Below are 17,976 nucleotides of genomic sequence, written 5' to 3'. Positions count from 1 at the left end.
GGCTGTGGACCACACGAGGTCCCAGTGCAGGGCTGGGCAAACCACAGCTGGAGGGCCAGACCCAGCCTGATGCTTGTTTGTGTAAATAAAGTTGGACTGGAACCCAGCCATGCCCATTTGCCTGTGTGTTGTCTATGACCACTTTCATGCTAAGTGGTTGGAGGAAAGCCGTTGTACCTGAGATGGTATGGCCCACAAGGCCTAACTATTTTAATAGTTACTATGTGGTCCTTTATGGGAGAAATTTGCCAACCTCTGCTCTAGTGCACAGAGAGCAGGCCTGTGTGAACTAAAAGACTGGCATTTCAATCCAGGTTTGGTCAAGCCAGCCACTTCATCTTGCTGGTTCTCACTCTCCTTATCTAGAGGAAAGGACCTCTAAATTTCTAAAGAGACCTGTGATTCTCGGATTTCAATACTACATAGGAAATATTATAGCTTCCACGGGCATCTGAGAATCAGGCTGTGTGGCTTTTATTTGGAAGCTGTGAAAACACACCTGGATAACCCGCAGAGTCCAGCAGGCAGCCTTGACAGGAGCAGAGGGACTGTGCAACATAGAGGCAGCTGGGAATACACAGGTGCTCGGAGAAAGGACCAGTAAGGATGGGAGGGGAACTCCTGGCCTCCTGTACGGGCTGATGCCAGCACAGGGGCCCTGGAACACTGCTCACGAGCATCACACACACACACATGTTCCATCCCATCAAACACAATTCCCTATCTTACCACTCCAGGTGCTCCTGACCCTGGGAGCTTCTGGTCAACCAATGTTAATTAGCTCTTTCGAGGTCTCAGAGACCATGCCAGGCATAGGCATGTAGAAGGAACTATGACATCTAGAACTGTGAGCTCACAGTTGGGTGGGAGAGACACCATCTGAGTTAATTATTACAGGACAGTTTCATGAGTCACCATAGGGGAAGTGCTTGACTCTGGGTCCCTACCTTGGGGACGTGATGCTATCAACAAGGCAGGGAACATAGGGGTGGGTAGTGGGCTATAGGAGAGGAGGGAAGATGTGTAAAGAGGGGGAAGAGAATGCCTTGGGGTTTGTTGATGCCAATGTGGGTGCCTGAAGGACTGAGTGACAAAGCTGATTTTCTGTGGAAAGCAGAGCAGGGTCACTCTGTAGGCCTGCCACTGTCACAAGGAATGACTAGTATGTTGCCATGGTTACTTCCCAGCACTGAGGGACATCCCAGTGCACATCTAAGTATCCCCAGGCTCTTAGGGGGTCACTCTCCTTGCTCTGTCTCAGCCCCGAGGTGAGACCTTGGCTAGAGAGACCTCTGCAAAATGCATGCTTTTTAGGAATATTTCTATTTTTCAACTTGAACGAGTGGTAAGAGGCTGGTGATTGCTCACTATGACTGTCTTTCTGGTCAGGTCTCCACCAAATACGAAAATTGGGAACCTACAGCCCTGGACAGCTCTTGAACCCAACTGGCCACTTTCTGTTCTAGTTTCATACAAAGGAAGAGGGAGCCCCGAGAAGCAATGAACTCATGTGCTCACGATTATCCTGTTATCTCACTGAACTGTGGCTCCCAACCTGGGATGGTGGATATGATGTCTGGTTGGGGTCCCTTTCCCTTGTTTTGGGATTCAGGGTGTGACCCATACAACTAGTGAAGATCTATGCGGGCACAGATCTATGGGCAGACTGAACTACCTGTGCCTGCATAGTGGTGTCAACTGACTGTGAGGCGGCGGGTTTTCCTCTTCCCAGGCAAGACCTGGGCATCTGGGAGGCACATTTGATGACTAAATGCTTTTTCCAGGAGGCTGCCTATGTGAGTGCCTGCTAGTTGGTTTGAGTACCAGACTAGTGAGGCATATCTGTAGCCACACCCGGCTGGTCAACTGGCGTACTGGGTAGCCATCATCCTCCTTCTTAGCACTTATGACAGATTCTAATTATACGCCCATCAGTGGGACTATTTTACTGAGGCCTGGCTCCCGCACTCCCTAATGGCTGCAGACATCAGGCCTGGTTTTGCTCGTCACTGTGCCTGGCATTTGGTCGGTGCTTCGTAGGTGTGTGTTGAATAAATGACAGAAACCCTGTCCCTGCTGCTGGGAAACTGACTCAAACTGTATATCCTACCAACGGTGTCTGTCTCCCTGTCTTTACCAGGAATTGCAAAAATTATTACCTAATGAGACTCCGGGCAGATTTATGCTCTCACTACTTAGAAACTCGTCTAGGACACTATGGTGGCAGTTCAAATGGGATTGACTAAGAAATCACTGAGGGGAAGGTGACCTTAATATCGAATAACCAGAGGGGCCAGGTGCGGCTGACTTAGCCTTAAGGCTGCTACTGGCTCCAGACTGAAGGCTGGATGGGGACAGATATGAAGCTCCAGAGAAGAGTCTGAGAACATGTGTAAAAGTCTCCGCATTCACATCCAGAGTGCTGCCAGAGAGAAGCAGTGGCAGAGCTTCCAGGGCTTTACTCCCTAGCCTCTAGCCTGATGGGGACTGATGTAATCTTGTGCTGTGCACACCCTTGGTGCTTTAAGATTTGGTGCTGTTCCCCTTATCTTGTTTCAGCAGACAGCCTGCTCAGGTGGAACCCCCACACTGGCAGCAACAGTCAAACACATTAGGCACGGTGCCAACAAGTAACCCTTGTTAGAGTTATGGGTTGCTCTAGACCAAATTCCTGAAGCAGAGATCAAGAGAGTGAAATTCTAAATTTGGTCATTTTCTTACATACTAAATACTTATCACTTAATTCTTCTGACCACTATTGATCAAGTGCTTACCATGCTCCAGGCATTTCTGATAAGTGTTCTAAGTGGACGATTTCATTTAACCCTCAAAACAAGGTGGCTATGCTGAGGGAGAGAGATTATAACAGGTTCCATTTTGCAAGGGTTGACATGGAGGCTTGGAGAGGTTCAATGACTCAACCACTGTCACACGGCTGGAGGTGGGGAGGCCTGGGTCTTTCAACCTCTAGTTAAATGGTTAGGCTCTTACTCTACACTGACTCTCAGCTATAAGTCCTCTAGGCTATGGGTCGGGAAGATCCCCTGGAGAAGGAAATGGCAACCCATTCCAGTATTCTTGCTTGGAAAATCCCATGGATGGAGGAGTCTGGTGGGCTACAGACCATGGGGTTGCAAAGAGTTGGACACGACTGAGTGACTTCACTTTCACTTTTTCAGGCATATCTTACTTACCAAGTGCATTTCTAATGGTTTCATAAAATGAAATTCTCAGTTACACAAATAGCTGCATTGAACAGTTTATAAGATATTTTTTTCTCCAACATTTTTCACTGAGGGTGTGTTCCTGTCCAGCTCCAGAATCTACTGCCCACTGTGCTCATAGACCAAAGGCAAGATTCCTTTCTCTCTCTCTCCCTCCTTCTGATAAGCATTTCTGTAGAAATGGGTCAGGTAGGATGTTGGTCTTTGAAGAGGACACAAAGGTGAAGAACACATGCTCCCTATTTTCCAGGTAATGGCAAGAGAAAGATATGATGAGGATACACATGCCTATGAGAAAAGGCTACCCATAACCAGTGCACTGTCAAGACAGAAGGCAAAATTAAGTGCTCTAGGAATTCAGAGGCCAGATTCACTTCCAGAGGTACCACTATAGGCTCCAGGAAGCAGATGGCCCTTGGGGTAGGTCTTGTAGGAGGAGCAGAATTTCAACCAAGTGTTTGTTTGGACTGGATCATAAATACTTCCTGAGGGTCTGGCTTGTGCAGTACACAAAGTAGGTTCTCAAATAAATGTTCTAGGTGGACACTAACCACTTGGGGCCAGGCCAGGAATCATGGACTTGGCTCTGCTACAACCAGTAGACATAAATTGTGTAAGTCCTGCCAGTTCTCTGGGCCTCTGTTTTTCCCAACTATGAAACGGTGACATGGTGGGCAGTGGGTGTACTCTTACTCATGGGTTTCTGGTTAGGACTTAGATTAAGTCAATATATGCAAAACTGACTACAAAATACTATCTGTCACTATTCTTATTGGTATTACAAAAACTAAAAAGAATGAATGCTGTGGACTGCTCAATTATTCAACAACTATTTTTTTTTTTGTTTGTTTGTTTTGACTAACTACATTGGGTCAGGCACTGGGGATACAAAAATTAAAATCATCTAGCCTCCATCCTTGAAAGGTCTAGAAAAGATGCTGTGGGTACAATTGATAGTATGACTTTAATGCCCTAGTATGTGCTAGGGCAAAGGGGCTGCTGGAGTTTGGCAGGATCTCTGCTGTTTCTTAGTGACAGTGTGGGTAGGCGGCAAGGCTAGAGATAAGAACTTCAAAATCAGAAATTTGGCTTTAGCACCAATATAAAGCAGCATTAAAGGTGAGGGGAAAATTTTCTTACAGCTTGAGGTTATACTATGTTCCAGGTACTCTGACATCCATCATGATAACAAGCTAGATGTTATTATACCAATTTTTACAGATGAGGAAGCTGAGACTCAGAAAGGTTGGGTGACTTTCCAAGGTTTATAAGATTATAAAGTATAAAGCCTAAATTTAAACCCAGGTCATTCAACTTCAAGCTTGGTGCTTTTCCCAGGACCACTTCTTGCTTTCTAATCAGCCAATGGTTGTATAGAACTCATTCCATGCTAATCTTTTTTTTTTTTTTTTTTAATTAAAAAACATTTTTTGGTGGGCCACACTGCCTGGCATGTGTGATCTTAGTTCCCCGACCAGGGATCAAACCTGAAACCCCTGCACTGGAAACATAAAATCTTAACCACTGGACCACTAGGGAAGTCTCCATGTTAATCCTGACTGATCTTTTCTGGATTGCTTTTCCTAGAAGAAAGACTGACCCATGATGAGATCTGACAGTAACCTTTTTTGTCGTCATTTCCTTTAACATTTCCTACGATAAACCCCCTCCCTCCCACTAATTTCTCCTGTCTCTTCCCTGACCCTCAAGCCCAGTAAAATTGCCAAAGAGTAACAAATCCCAATAAATGATGAACATGCAGGGAGAGAGATCCCTACCTTCTCAGCCACTGGCCTGTAAGCTGTGAGACAAAACACACTGAAGAAACAAACCTGCCATATAATTCTGTTCAAGGAATCCATTAGACCAAAACCTGGCCATGCCATAGTTCTGCAGCTCTGTAAGGAACCTGTGTGCTATGGGAACCTGCACAAGAACCCAGAATTCTTGACTACTAGGCCAATGCTTTTCCACTAAAATGGGTCACCTCTTTAGCTTTTCCTCATTAACATCTCATCTTAAAGGAGATTATGGCCCTTTAAGAGAGCTCACTGTTGGTTGGTTCTCTGCAAAGCTAAGAAGCCAAGGCTCTCTCCTTAGCCTCTGCTCTGATCAGCTCAAGTCCTCATCTAAAGAACAGGAAGTAGCTTCATTTTTAGCTCTGAAAGCATATTCTTGGGGTGAGAAAGGGGGATTTGAGGAAGAGAGTTCCTGTACATGATGGTCATGAGCGATCAGCAGACATTATTATTGCTTGAAGAAGGGGAAGATAAATGGTAAGACATGTAAGGAACTGACAGTTGTCCTTGAGTTCTAACCAGAACACACCCTCAGCAACGGTGTCCCCAAGTCCCTGCCTGATATGGGTGGTGGGATCCTGCCCTGACTCTGTTCTGCTGAGATGCCAGAGTGGGGGCTGGGATGAAAGCCCGAGGGTGGGAAAGTCTGCAGGAACTTTCTACAACCTCCAGTGCTTCCCCCACCCTCTGCTAGTACCCACAACTTCCCCTGCCAAGGGAGGAAGGAGGAACACATTACTCAGTTTAATAATTTATACAAATTGAAAAGTTTACTGTGTGAAGGAAAGGGGACTTAAGAGGGCAGCAGAGAAAAAAAAAATCCCTAGTTCTCTCTTAAAAAGAACAGGTGTGACGGTGACGCCTTGATGACCTTGGAATATAACAATCTGACTGTCTAACAAGTAGGTCTGAAATAAGCCAGTAACCACTTTCTTGGATGGTCAGCCAAGTTTTGTTTCCTCCTACTGGTGGGGTTGCATCCAGTCTTAGGACCAACAGCCTCGGACATCAAAGAACCCAGGCTCCGATTCCGGGATACTTGTCTATGTCAATGTTTCGCAAACCTGGCAGCCCATCAGATTGTCTGGGGAGGTCCAGATTCCCAGGAACCAACCCAGAGATTGATTAGGGAGATCTGGGCTGGGGCCCAGGACTTCATTTTCTATAGACAGGTGTGGTTTAGAAACCAATGGTCAGTCCCATCCATTCAGTTATCAAAACTTCTACATCAGATGTAGGGTTTATAGAAAAGAAACCCGAGGTGCCAAGAAGTAGGTGAATGCCAGCACTTGGATCTGAATCCATTCTCCTGCCTCCTCATTGGGGGGTCTTTGCCACAGCCCTCCTCACATATGGCTTCTCCCCCAGCCCCAGGTCACTGAGTCCACTTGGGATCCCTGGGGATGAGTGAGGCCTGTTTGTCCAATCCACAGAGGAGTCAGAGATGCCAGGAACTTTAAGTCTCATTCGCTGCGTTCGTGGAAATGGCTGGTAAGGCGTAGGGCTGAAAGTAATTTTAGGGGCATTCTCAGAGACCTGCGTTCTGTATCCTGGTGGGTAGGATGGTCTACCTGATGGCTTCTAAGGCACACTACCAAGTTGTTCCAGGCAAAAAGAAGAGTCAGCTCATGAAAGCAGCCTGCCATGTTAAAGGTGCCAGGGTGGCAGAGGCAGAGGGAGTGTGGGGGAGTAAAAGAAGAAGATGTCTAGACCTAATGAGAGGCCAAACCATTTACGGTTCTCTAGGCCACGTAAAGACCTTTAGCTTTTAATCTTAGCCACTGCAGAATTTTGAGAAGAGTGGCACAGTCAGACATATTTGCCCATGGGCATTCTGATGAGGTGGTGAGAACAGACTGTAGAGGGTGGGGGTACAAAGCAGGGAATTCAGCTGGGAGGATGTGCAGGAACCCAGGGGACAGAGGATGGTGGCTCAGACCAAGGTGGTAGGAGCGCAGTGGTGAGAAGTGGGTGAATCTTAGATGTTTTTAAAAAGTAGAGCTAACAGATTTTCTGATGGCTTGGATATGAAATGTGAGATAAAAGGGAATCGAGGATGCTGCCAAGTGTTTTGGCTTAAGCAATGGGCAGGTTGGAGTTATCGTCAACTGAGATGGAGAAGGCTGTGGGTGGAGAAGGTTTGGGGGAGGGACGCTGGAGTTCAGTTTTGGACTTGCTGAGTCACTCGCCCTCACGTGGTACTTAAATAAAGTCTCACTACTCAATGAGGTCATCAAGGGAGTGAGAGCAGACAGAGAGAGGAGAGGGTTGAGGACCCTTCCTAGGGACCCTCCAGCATCAAGAGGTTAAAGAGAAAACAAGGAATCAGCAAAAGAGACTAACGAGAAGTAACCAGTGGGAAGGAGGGAAATCAGGAAGGTGGGTCAAATGCTGCTGACAGATGAAGCAAGATCCAGGTTGAGAATTGACTACTGGATTTAGTTACTAAAGGACTGGTAATCCTGACACAAGTAGCATTTGGCTTCTAACCTCATGGAGTTTCAAACGCAAGGTTTGATTACTGACTGCCATTTAGGGATCCCTTACTGTATATTTTCTCTTCTCAATTAGGTTATAAATGATGACGCACCAGGGATGAGTCAGTGTATTGCTGGGTTCTTGTAAGGCTGCAGAACCTTCTCGAGCCTGCTGTAGATCCTAACACAGTTTGCTGACAGACCCACTGAAAATGGCTCCCACTGAGGCACTGACCTAGCACGATTTTTCTCATGCCTGGCTTACCTTGGACACAGAATTTCAGTTCCTTGGGGTCAGTGACGACCTTCCTGCTTTCCCGGATCACAGCCCGGTTCTTCTTGGTTTCTCCCCAGAGATTGGTGCCACCATACATGCTGGGAATGTTGAGAATAGCAATGCCTTCGAGGAAGATGCTGCTCAGGTCCACCCCAACCCCGTCACACTGGGGGACAGAGAAGAAAGGTCATCTGTTAGTGTCCTCATTGTATCCCAACTCAGGTGTGGTGAGTGTGGTGGGGGCTCTCATCAAGAATGTGACAGGCCCTTAGCCACCAGCCAGTCTCTGTCAGAAGCTGAATCGTGGCTAAAGTTGCTCAGGTCTAATGCTTTATCCACTGCAGTGAGATGAGGGTGGTGATTCCTTGTCAACTCTGGGGGTACAGTACAAACCTTCAGAAACCATCTCTAGCAGGGGTCCCCAACATCTGGGATCTAATGCCTAATGATCTGAGGTGGAGCTGATGTAATAACAGAAATAAAGTGTCCGATGAATGCAATATGCTTGAATCATCCTAAAGCCACTCCTCCCTCTGTGGAAAGACTGTCTTCCACCAAACCAGTCCTTGGTGCCAAAAATGTTGGGGACCACTGATCTATAGATCTAGAAGGGCTGGTTCAGAAGACAACTGCAAACTGTGCTCCAGTCCAACTTCATTATCATCAATCCTGTCCCTTCTGCACCACTGTGAAGATGTGGTGGAACATGGAGTCCAGATTCGAACACAGCAGATTCTCAACAAATGACAGGAAAGTTTCATTTTACCCTTTCTTATTTAATCCCTCTTGTGAGAAGTATAAGACTTTAAGATTTGGCCGGCTTTCAGACTTCTTCTGTCTCCTGTATCTCTATCTTAAGTGCAATTTTGGCATATGTGCTTGCTGATGTAGCAGAGTTTCTTTATCCAGTCTCCATCACCCGCATCCCGCCAGGTACAAAAGGCCAGAAGGCTTGAATCTGTTTGTCTCAGGTATCTAATAGAAGTCAGCCTACCTCGGCGTAATGCTCAGCAACACAGCAAGACATATATTAGCTCTGATCCTTGTTCCTCAGAACTGGAGGTAGTTTACTTCATTTACAGAATAAAACACTACCCAGAGAGGTAAGCTAAGTTGTCCAAGATTGCACAGTTGATAAATAACAGAGCATGGATTCAAAGTTGGGGAACTGGACTACAAAGCCCTATTTATCTTGCTTATTATGAGGCAGGAAAAAAATTAGAAGCATGCAACAAAAATCTCTCTTTGAGGTTACCTACAAATCAAAACTTACAGAGATTTCTCAAAAGAGGAGGAATGCCAAGGTAGGGCTTGTTGCCATTCATCCGGGCATCCTGATTTCTTTGCAGCTCCTAATTTATGGTATCTTGTCATCCCCATGACTTGTTTCTCCAGCTACAAAATGGAATAGAGTAGGCTTCTCTGGTGACCAGGAATTCCTTTCTTTATTAGGAAGTTCTGATTATTTGACAGGTCTTAATGTTGAACATGCTTCTGTTCCTTCTTGCTTCCACCCATTGGTCCTTTTCTCCCTTCTGAAGTCAGAATGAGCCTCCTTCCTCCTCCATGGGAGCGCCCACCAGGTACATGATGATATGTACACTTCATCACTGTGCACATGACTAAAATGTTGCCATTGACCAGTAAGCTTTTATACACATCTCAGTTATTACCTTCATAATAATCTTATAAATTAGTTACTAAGATTACCCTCATTTTACATTTGGGGAAACCAGGACTCAGAGGTGGCTAAGTAACTTGCCCAAGTCGCACAACTTACAAATAGAAGTACATGGATTGATGGCAGGCAGTTGGAGCCTCAGTATTACCCACTCCTTTCTCTCTCCTCCCTCACACACCACCATCTAGTTGTGCCTTCTCTGGGTGAGTGGTCTCAACCTTCTGGCCCCTCCTACAGACTTGCCCTGATCGATACACACTATGGTTTGTTACTCTCCTACTCTATAAGGTCCTGGCACTGAAAACACCACCAATGGCAGGATCTGATGGCACAGGTGGCAAAGGCATCAGTACTTCCTGGGGCTGGAATCCTCCAATGCTATCATGCCCCAGAAATGAGAATGTGGGGAGCCCGTGTACGGGCTCAATATGTCCGCCATGACCATTATCCTTATTGTCAAGTACGATCAAAGTTGCGTTAGCTCTTTTGTGAGCAGCTAGATGACGGCTGAATCACTTCACCTTGAATGGGAAGTCATCTCAGGCACTCAGATCCTTATTCCATCATCTACTTCTCAGCCTGCTCTTCTTCATCCTGAACTCATACAGGTATTTTTAAATAACTTAGACATAGGGTTTTATACTTATTTCATCTGGTTTTCAGCCCAAGCCTCCTCCAGTCCATCTAGTTTATGTTAAATCTTCATTCTGTGACCGTATGCCATCGCTCTCCTATCATTTGGAGACTGTCTTTAATACATGTATAAATGGGCAAAACAGGGAACAAGCCCTTTCCTTGGTCAGTTTAACATACCAGATATTGTACGTTAAACGGTCCTTGGGGTATGGCTGCCTTTTTAGGGATGCATTCTCTGTGTATGACCATCACCTAGCCCACTTTTCATTGCAGTGTGGAATCATGGAACTTAGAGATGACAGGGACCTAAAAGAACACGTCCTATCTTCCATCAATGAGGCCAGAGAGGTTAAGGTCACCCAACTCATAATTGTGAAGCTAGGCTAGTATCCCGGTCTGCAGACCTCAAATTTGTGCTCTTTCCACTGAAACATAAGATATTGTGCTGAGATCAAATAACATTTCCTAAATGACCACCTTACGACCTCCATCAGAAAAGGAATAAGAGAACTCATATAAAGCCATTAACGTCTGTAAAGGGCAACAAATACTTGGTTAATACTTGACTCCAGAATTTTCCCAGGGGTGGGATAAAGTTTGTCAGTCTGTGCCTTCCAGAATGTATCCCTAATTTAAAAAAAACTGGGACATTTGTCTGTTTGCCTCTCATTGGCTGGAACCTACTCTGCTTTGTAGATTTGTCAAAGTGGTCATCAAACGACATCTATATAGGTTTGTCCAGCAACTTCGATTTAAATGTGTATGTTTTTCAAGGTCAGCAGTTCTCTATTGATCAACCTTGGGCTCTGATACCCACTTTTATCATCCGTTCTTCAATTTTTTTTGTTAAAGCTATTCTTTCTCCCTCTGGAAAAGATAAAAAAGCTCTCTTGGAATGGCAAAATCCTAATGAGGTATACTTTCCATGTTCTTTTTTGCTTCAAACACTGTCTAAGATTCTGCTTGGCCTTCAGCTTGCCCAAAGCCAGGATCACAGGTCGGAGTTGCCTTTGTATATTCATACTTGGGTACACACTCACACCTTATCTGAGTATGTTTGATGGTGGTGGTTTAGTCACTAAGTCATGTCCTACTTTTGTGACCCATGGACTGTAGCCTGGCAGGCTCCTCTGTTCATGGGATTTCCCAGGCAAGAATACTGGAATAGACTGCCATTCCCTTCTCCAGGGCATCTTCTCCACCCAGAGATCAAACTCGTGTCTCCTGCATAGCAGGCAGATTCTTTACCGCTGAGCCATCAGGGAAGCCCCTATGAGTATGTGTACAACCCTCCAAAAGCATGGACTCAACCCAGACCTCCTTGTTGCTGTCATAGTGATTCCTTTTTTTTTAATCAAAAACTTGTTGCTGTTTTCTTCCTGAAAGAATTAATGAACTGTTAAGAAATTTACTTTGGGATGTCTTTCATCCTTTTGTCCTTTAAACACATATTCTTATTTAGGGATTTGGGCTAGAATCCCACTGGGTCAGACTTTTCACCAAACTCTCTGAAATTATCTTTGTTCAACCCAGTGCCCAGCACTGAAATTTTTGCACCCTTATCACTTCCTAGACCACTCAGTCACTCTTTCTTTCGGTTGTAGTTACTTCGGCATGAGCTCAATTTAATCAATGTTGGCCAAAATCCCTCCTCCCTTCTACAAGTAATAATAATATTATTAGCAGCTATCTGATGAGAGCTCCCTTCTGCACGGTACTGGTCCTGAGCTTACACTCTCTTGGGATGCTTACATGAACACCATGAGGGAGGTACTATTGCTACCTCCATGTGACAGTCTCAGAGAGGTTAGGGTGCTGGTGTAAGGCTACACAACTTCCACTCTACAGGCTTGCAGAGCTCAGTTGCAAACCTAGGCAAGTCAGATGCCAGATTCTACTTTGGAGATGAAAGTCAGTGCAGCAACGTGGGACTTTTGCTGATGCTAGACTTATCATAAAATTAAACGTGCAGCTGTTTGAATAACTGAAATCTCCCACCACTGCTCTGTCTTATAGAGTACTAAGAGCAGTGCCCAGCACGCCAGTGTTGGTATCAGTATTATATCTTGCCTCTGTGCCAGCTTTGTGTTTCCTTTTTTTTTTTAAGTAAACTAGTTGCACAGCCCAGTCATTGGCACCTAGTATTCCACAATGTCCCCTTTCTTCCCTACTGCCGTTTTAAGGGTGCCCTATCCCCTCCGCCTCTAGTCCTAACAAGCTCAAGAGTGTTAGTTATTAACTTGGTAAGCCTTTAACCTCCCTGGAAGCGCAAACAGTCCTCACTTTGCTTTATGATAGGATGTCCCCTCCCCCACTATCTCACTGAGTCGTAGGTGGACTGGGGAGAGTGGAGGAGGTGGGGGGAGCTTGGGGACTGCTGGCTATAGATGCCCCCACCTTCGGAATGCACCTATTTGAAAACTGAGAGGCACTGCCTTGTCTTGGAAGGAGCATGCCTGAGCTTGGAGACAGAGATGGGTTTAAATCTTGGCTCTGTCACTTGCCAGCTGTAGGATCCTGGATTCTTGTTGGTTCCTTCACTCTTCCAGCTTTAATCTGTCATCTGTAAGATGGGGTGGGGGTAGGGAAATCGCATCTACTTAAAGGGTTTGATTGGTCTCTGGAAGGCGGTAGCATTCCACAATTGTCTGCACTGTTATTACTGTTAATAATAATAATACCTGTGCTATGAGGCATTTTTAAGCCTGAAATCATTCTCCCACTATCTAAGGCCTTGCTGGAAGCATTTTAATGGCCTTTTGGCCCAACTCATGCTAGTGGGAGGCTTGCCAGACCATACCTGCATGCCTATTCTCCACACTTCTTGGCCTAGACACCATGCACTGCTTTCTTTCAGAACCCCTGGGCTGCTTAGGGCTCCGGAAAGGTGGAAAGCTGCCGTGCTGGATTTGGAAACATGGAGCCGTGGAGAGAAGTACACAGGAGGCTTATATGGAACACAGCCCCCCCCCCCCCCCCCCCCCCCCCCCGGCGGTTCCTGAGCTAAATCCTCCAGCAGTTCCATGACGTCATGGGATCCCCTCCCCCTGCTCCCACGGGGGAGGGGAGAGGGGGCTCCTGGGGAGAGTGCAAGGAGGGCGGCGGTCCCTGCGCGCACCATTAGCCATCCCTAACCTAGCTCTGTGCTGGCAGGCTCGCCTCCGAGTCGAGGCTGCGTGCAGTGAAACCCAGGTAGTTATAGCCGGGTATGGGTTGAAACAGAGACAGTTCTGGTCCCCAGCCCTCCGGCAGCATGCACGCACACGCCCCGAGCCGTGCTCCCAGCCGGCGAGGGCGGTGAGGTGCCGGACGCGGGTCTGAGGCAGCGGCGCTGCCGGCGCGTGGGGTGGGTGGTTACATCCCGGCCCAGCCCGGCTCCTGGCCGCCTGGAAGACGTTCAGGAATCTGCCGGAGCGCGGGCCCGGAGCCGCCCGCACCCGCCGGCTCCAGGCCCTCCTGTGCCGGCCCGCAGCTGTCGGCGAGTTCAAACTTCGTGACCCCGGCGAAGACAATCTGAAGTTCTAGTTTCTGAGCCGAGGGATGGTGGAGAGTCAGTGGATAGTCCTATTCATTCCCATCCCCCCATCCCCTTCCACCCATCTCGGCGATTCCTAAAATCCTCATAATTATGGGCAGAGCTAGGACCTGCCAAGTTGGCCGTGCTGCCTGAGAGGGACAGAGCCGAGGACGTGAGAGAGGGCAGCGGTGCTTCCCTGCCTGGGCTGTGGGCTTTTCCGCGCCCCGGGTGCCTGGCGGCCTCGGTGACCTGAAAAAGGCGGCGGATGGGGAATGAGGCCGCCTCCATTTTAGCCTTGTGGATCTTATTTTTGAAGGTCCTTAGAGAAGGAGATCCCATAATTTATTTGATGACCTGTTTCAGTTTTTAGCAACTAGGAAATTCTCTCGTCTTCTAACCTCGATTCAGGGTGCCACCGATAGCACTGATTTTCTCCAGTTCAGAACTCAGATTGTTTGGGTTCATCCTCCCTGCCATCTGGCAGTGTCTGCTGTCTGGAAAGACCTCTTCCAGGCGGATTGTAAGGTGGAACAACCCCCACCCCCCGTGGCTCTGGGGGCATTTGTCCCCTTTCTGCTTGACATTTTCTGTCTTGGGTTCCCCTGCCACTGCCTTCTCTTGATGGACTTTCTCATCTTTGATGACTCCTTCTTGGACTTTAAAGAAAACAAACAGATTTTTATTAGGGATATTTTCAAATATACAGGATGATAAAATAATAAATCCCATGAATCCCAAATCTCAGCTTCAGCAGTTAGCAACTCATGGCTAATCTTTTTTGAACTCTAACTCAGTTCATTTTCCCCACCACCATGTTGAACTGTTATTTTATAGCAAATCTCTGATATTCTATCATTTCATCTACAAATACGTCTAAAAGTAAACTGCTCAGTCACGTCCAACTCTTTGAGACCCCATGGACTGTGGCCTGTCAGGCTCCTCTGTCCATGGAATTCTCCAGGCAAGAATACTGGAGTGGGTTGCTATTCCCTTCTCCAAGGGATCTTCCTGACCCAGGGATTGAACCCAGGTCTCCTGCATTGCAGGCAGATTCTTTATGTATCTTTAAATGATAAGACTCTTAAAAAGGAATTACCCCAATTCTCTGACCACTTTTAAAATGTAACAATAATTCTTTAATACTGATAAATATCCAGTAATTGTTCAAATTTCCTCAAGAGTCTCATTTAAAAAAATAACTGGTTTGTCTGAAAGGTCTACAGGTTGAACTTGGCTGATATGTCTTTTAGGTTTCTTCTGATCTATAAATTCCTTGTTCTTTTTTTTTTTTTTCTTGCCTTGTAATATTTATGGGGGGAAATGGGTCATTTGGCTCATAGAGCAGTGCTTCTCAAACTTCAACGTGCATACAAATCACTTCAGGATGGTTTCAATGCAGATTTTGATTCAGGACGTCTGAGGCGGCCTGAGGCTGCATTTCTACGTGCCCCCTGCTGAAAATGATGCTGGGGGTGGTGGGCCACTCTTTGAGACAGAAGGCTATGTAGCGTTTCCAGATATTGGATTTTGCTTACTGCACCTCTGAGGTATCTTTTAAACATATTCCAGCCTATCGGCAGGGCTGGTCAAATTCAGGATGGACGTTTTAGCAAGACTACTCTATCAGTGTATCTACTATTGCATCTCATTAACAGGCACATAATTTGCTTGTCTCATTTTTTGGTGATGTTCGTGTTGGTTAGTGGGTTTAGGTGTTGTCAGCCTGAATCTTTCGCTGTAGAGTTCTTGATCAGTGGGTAGAGGAGGGCATGGCAACCCACTCCAGTATTCTTGCTTGGAGAATCCCATGGACAGAGGAGCCTGGCGGGCTATAGTGCATAGGGTGGCAGAGTCGGACACGGCTGAAGCGACTTAGCACAGCACAGTCAGTGGATGACACTCCTTGTCTGGACCCATTATCACGGTCCCTTAGTGGTAGGATATCCTTGAGGACACCCTAGCACCCTTTCTGTCCTCTTCATCCAAGTCTCTACAAATGCCATAAAAGGACCTCTTTCTCTCTCTTGTCTCTGCATCTGTGTTCTCATGGAATCAAAAATCTGAAGTGTCTTGAAAGATCATTCAGTCTAATTACCTCATTTTATAGATGAGAAAAAGGGAGGTTAAGGGGGTAAAAGGAATGGTCCAATGTCACATAGCTAATCAAGAGTGAGCAGATCTGTAATCAGACCTTTGGTCATCTAGTCTGGCAACTAAGGGGTCAGGAGTGACTTTGTAAAGATGAATTTTAGCAGCTGAAAGAGGGCCAAAGCACAGAATCTTAGAATGGCAAAGCCGGATGGAACATTCAGTTTGTTAATATCTTATCACCATGATGAAAACAATTAGCCCTAGAGTTGGTAAGTAACTTTCCTAGATCACACAGCTGTCTCTTGCAAGAGCTAGGGCTTAACTAGGGCCACATATGTAGGTCACAGAGCTGGGCCTACTTGCTTTTTCTGTTGTACTCACTGTCTGAACTGCCACGAAGCTCTTTTATGCCTGTTAAAATCCTGCCCTTTCTGCTCAAAAACTAACTCCACTATGAGGCCTTCCCTATAGAGGAAACTGCTCTAGATAGAAATTGATCTTCCCCTTCTCTGAATTTTCCTTGCTTTTTCTGTTGTATATTGAATATATATTCTGCCATGCATCATGCATATGTACCTGTCCCCAGGAGATTTTAAGCTCCCAGAGGGAAAGGACCATATGCTACAGGGCTCTGTGTTCTCCACAGTTCTGGCGTGTATCACCCATTTCCGAAGTCCAATATAACTTTTTTAAACTGGAAGAATTCATTTGTGGAGAGATCCCCAAATGAAAACCAAGGTGTTAAAGAAACCGGGCAAAGTCTTTCCTTCCAGATGAGTTTCTATAACTTCCCAGGATGAATATATTGACCAATGAAAGTGGATTGAGTATTCATATTCGGGAGAAATATGGAAGGTTAATCCAAGACTTCAAGAAGTGGTCCTCTGATCACAGCTAAGGGAAACCTATATCTAACAGCTAGTAGTAAGAATAGGAAACATGGCACACGATGTATCTGAGAGAGTTAAGAGACAGAAGACAAGAATGATGGGGCCCTACTTATTCAGTGCTAGACCCTGGGGAAGGAGTGGAAATGGGTCCTCAAGGGACCTCTAGCAGGTCAGTGCTAGAGGCAGTGGTATGCTGCTAAATGTTTAACAGGATCTCCAGGATAAAAAAAAAGCTGTGATCGTGGTGTTACATGGTGTAAATTCTCCCACAGTGGCCAATTTGAAGGTACCAACAAGACATCCCTAAAGGCAGAGCTAAGAAGAGATGTGCCAGTAGGCAAGCTGGCCTCAGCACACCACTGAGAATGCAGTAGATATCTGCATATCTATAGGGCCTATGGCCAGAACAGAGAAATTTATTGAGAGTGAAAGAAAAGCAGTCAGGGCAACAATGCTGTCTTTTTCCCCTAGAGAAGAACTAGAGAGAATGTTTTTAGTGTCCATAATCTGATGTGGATCCTGAGAGAAGAAAAGGAAAGAAATTGAGTGGTGTTGATGAGTAGTGACAATGTTACTAGAAAGACAGTCCAGTAATATCTATATTAAAAAAAAATCTGGCCTGGCATGTAGCTGGAGTGGCTTCCCCTGCAATCAGAGGCACTGTTTGATTTTATTTTTATTTATTTATTTTATTCATTTTAGAACCTAATGTCTGTTGTGGGCAGTTAGATACTAATATATACATGTTATGTGATAATATTAATAGATTATCATTTATTGAGTAACTGTTATGAACCAGGCACTTCATATATTTTATGTCTAATCCTTAGAGCCCTGCAAGGTTGGTATTTGTATCTTTTTTTTTTTTTTTTCACAGATGAGGAAACACTCACTCAGTGACGTTTCCCATTTTAATCAGGTTTGTGGTGGGCTTCATGAACCTACAGGTTTCCTGCAGAAGATGCAAATGACGAGATCAAAAAGACAGTCTAGCTTATGGAGCATGTACCTGAGGCTTGTTAATTTCATGCTTTGTCACCTATGAGACTACTTTTGGGATATAAGGATATATAAAATATAAGGGATTTGATTCTTCATTTTAAGGAGATTGGAAAAAATGGACTCTATCACGAGAAGACAGGTCAAGATAGTCAGGGATTTATACATCGAGCCATGAAAGGAACTGGGGATATTTAGCTCAGTGAAGATCAATAGGAGAGGACATGGAAGACAGATTGCACCCCTATGAAGGGCAGTCATGTGGAGGAGCAGGAAGGTATGTTCAGTGTGCTCCCAGAGGGTGGAATAGGCCCAAAGGATGGGGAATTCAGTCATGCATCCCACAAACACTTATTGTGCACCTATTTTGTTCCAAGAACTGTGC

The 17,976-nt window shown here is 45.8% G+C and overlaps 1 protein-coding gene across 3 annotated transcripts in view; it reads right to left on the bottom strand.

The window, feature by feature from the left end:
• DGKG (diacylglycerol kinase gamma) overlaps positions 1–17,976 on the bottom strand; it is a 211,674-nt gene that overhangs the window by 27,340 nt on the left and 166,358 nt on the right. For all 3 annotated transcript variants that reach the window (XM_043473481.1, XM_043473483.1, XM_043473480.1), the window contains one exon: positions 7,766–7,943. In XM_043473481.1, the coding sequence (XP_043329416.1) occupies positions 7,766–7,943 (178 nt within the window). The remainder of the gene's footprint in view (positions 1–7,765; positions 7,944–17,976) is intronic.

The sequence above is a fragment of the Cervus canadensis genome, chromosome 7 (genome assembly GCF_019320065.1).
Source record: "Cervus canadensis isolate Bull #8, Minnesota chromosome 7, ASM1932006v1, whole genome shotgun sequence".
In the NCBI taxonomy this organism is placed as follows: Eukaryota; Metazoa; Chordata; class Mammalia; order Artiodactyla; family Cervidae; genus Cervus; species Cervus canadensis.
The sequence above is the reverse complement of the archived record's forward strand: the minus strand, read 5'-3'. Positions and strand labels throughout refer to the sequence as shown.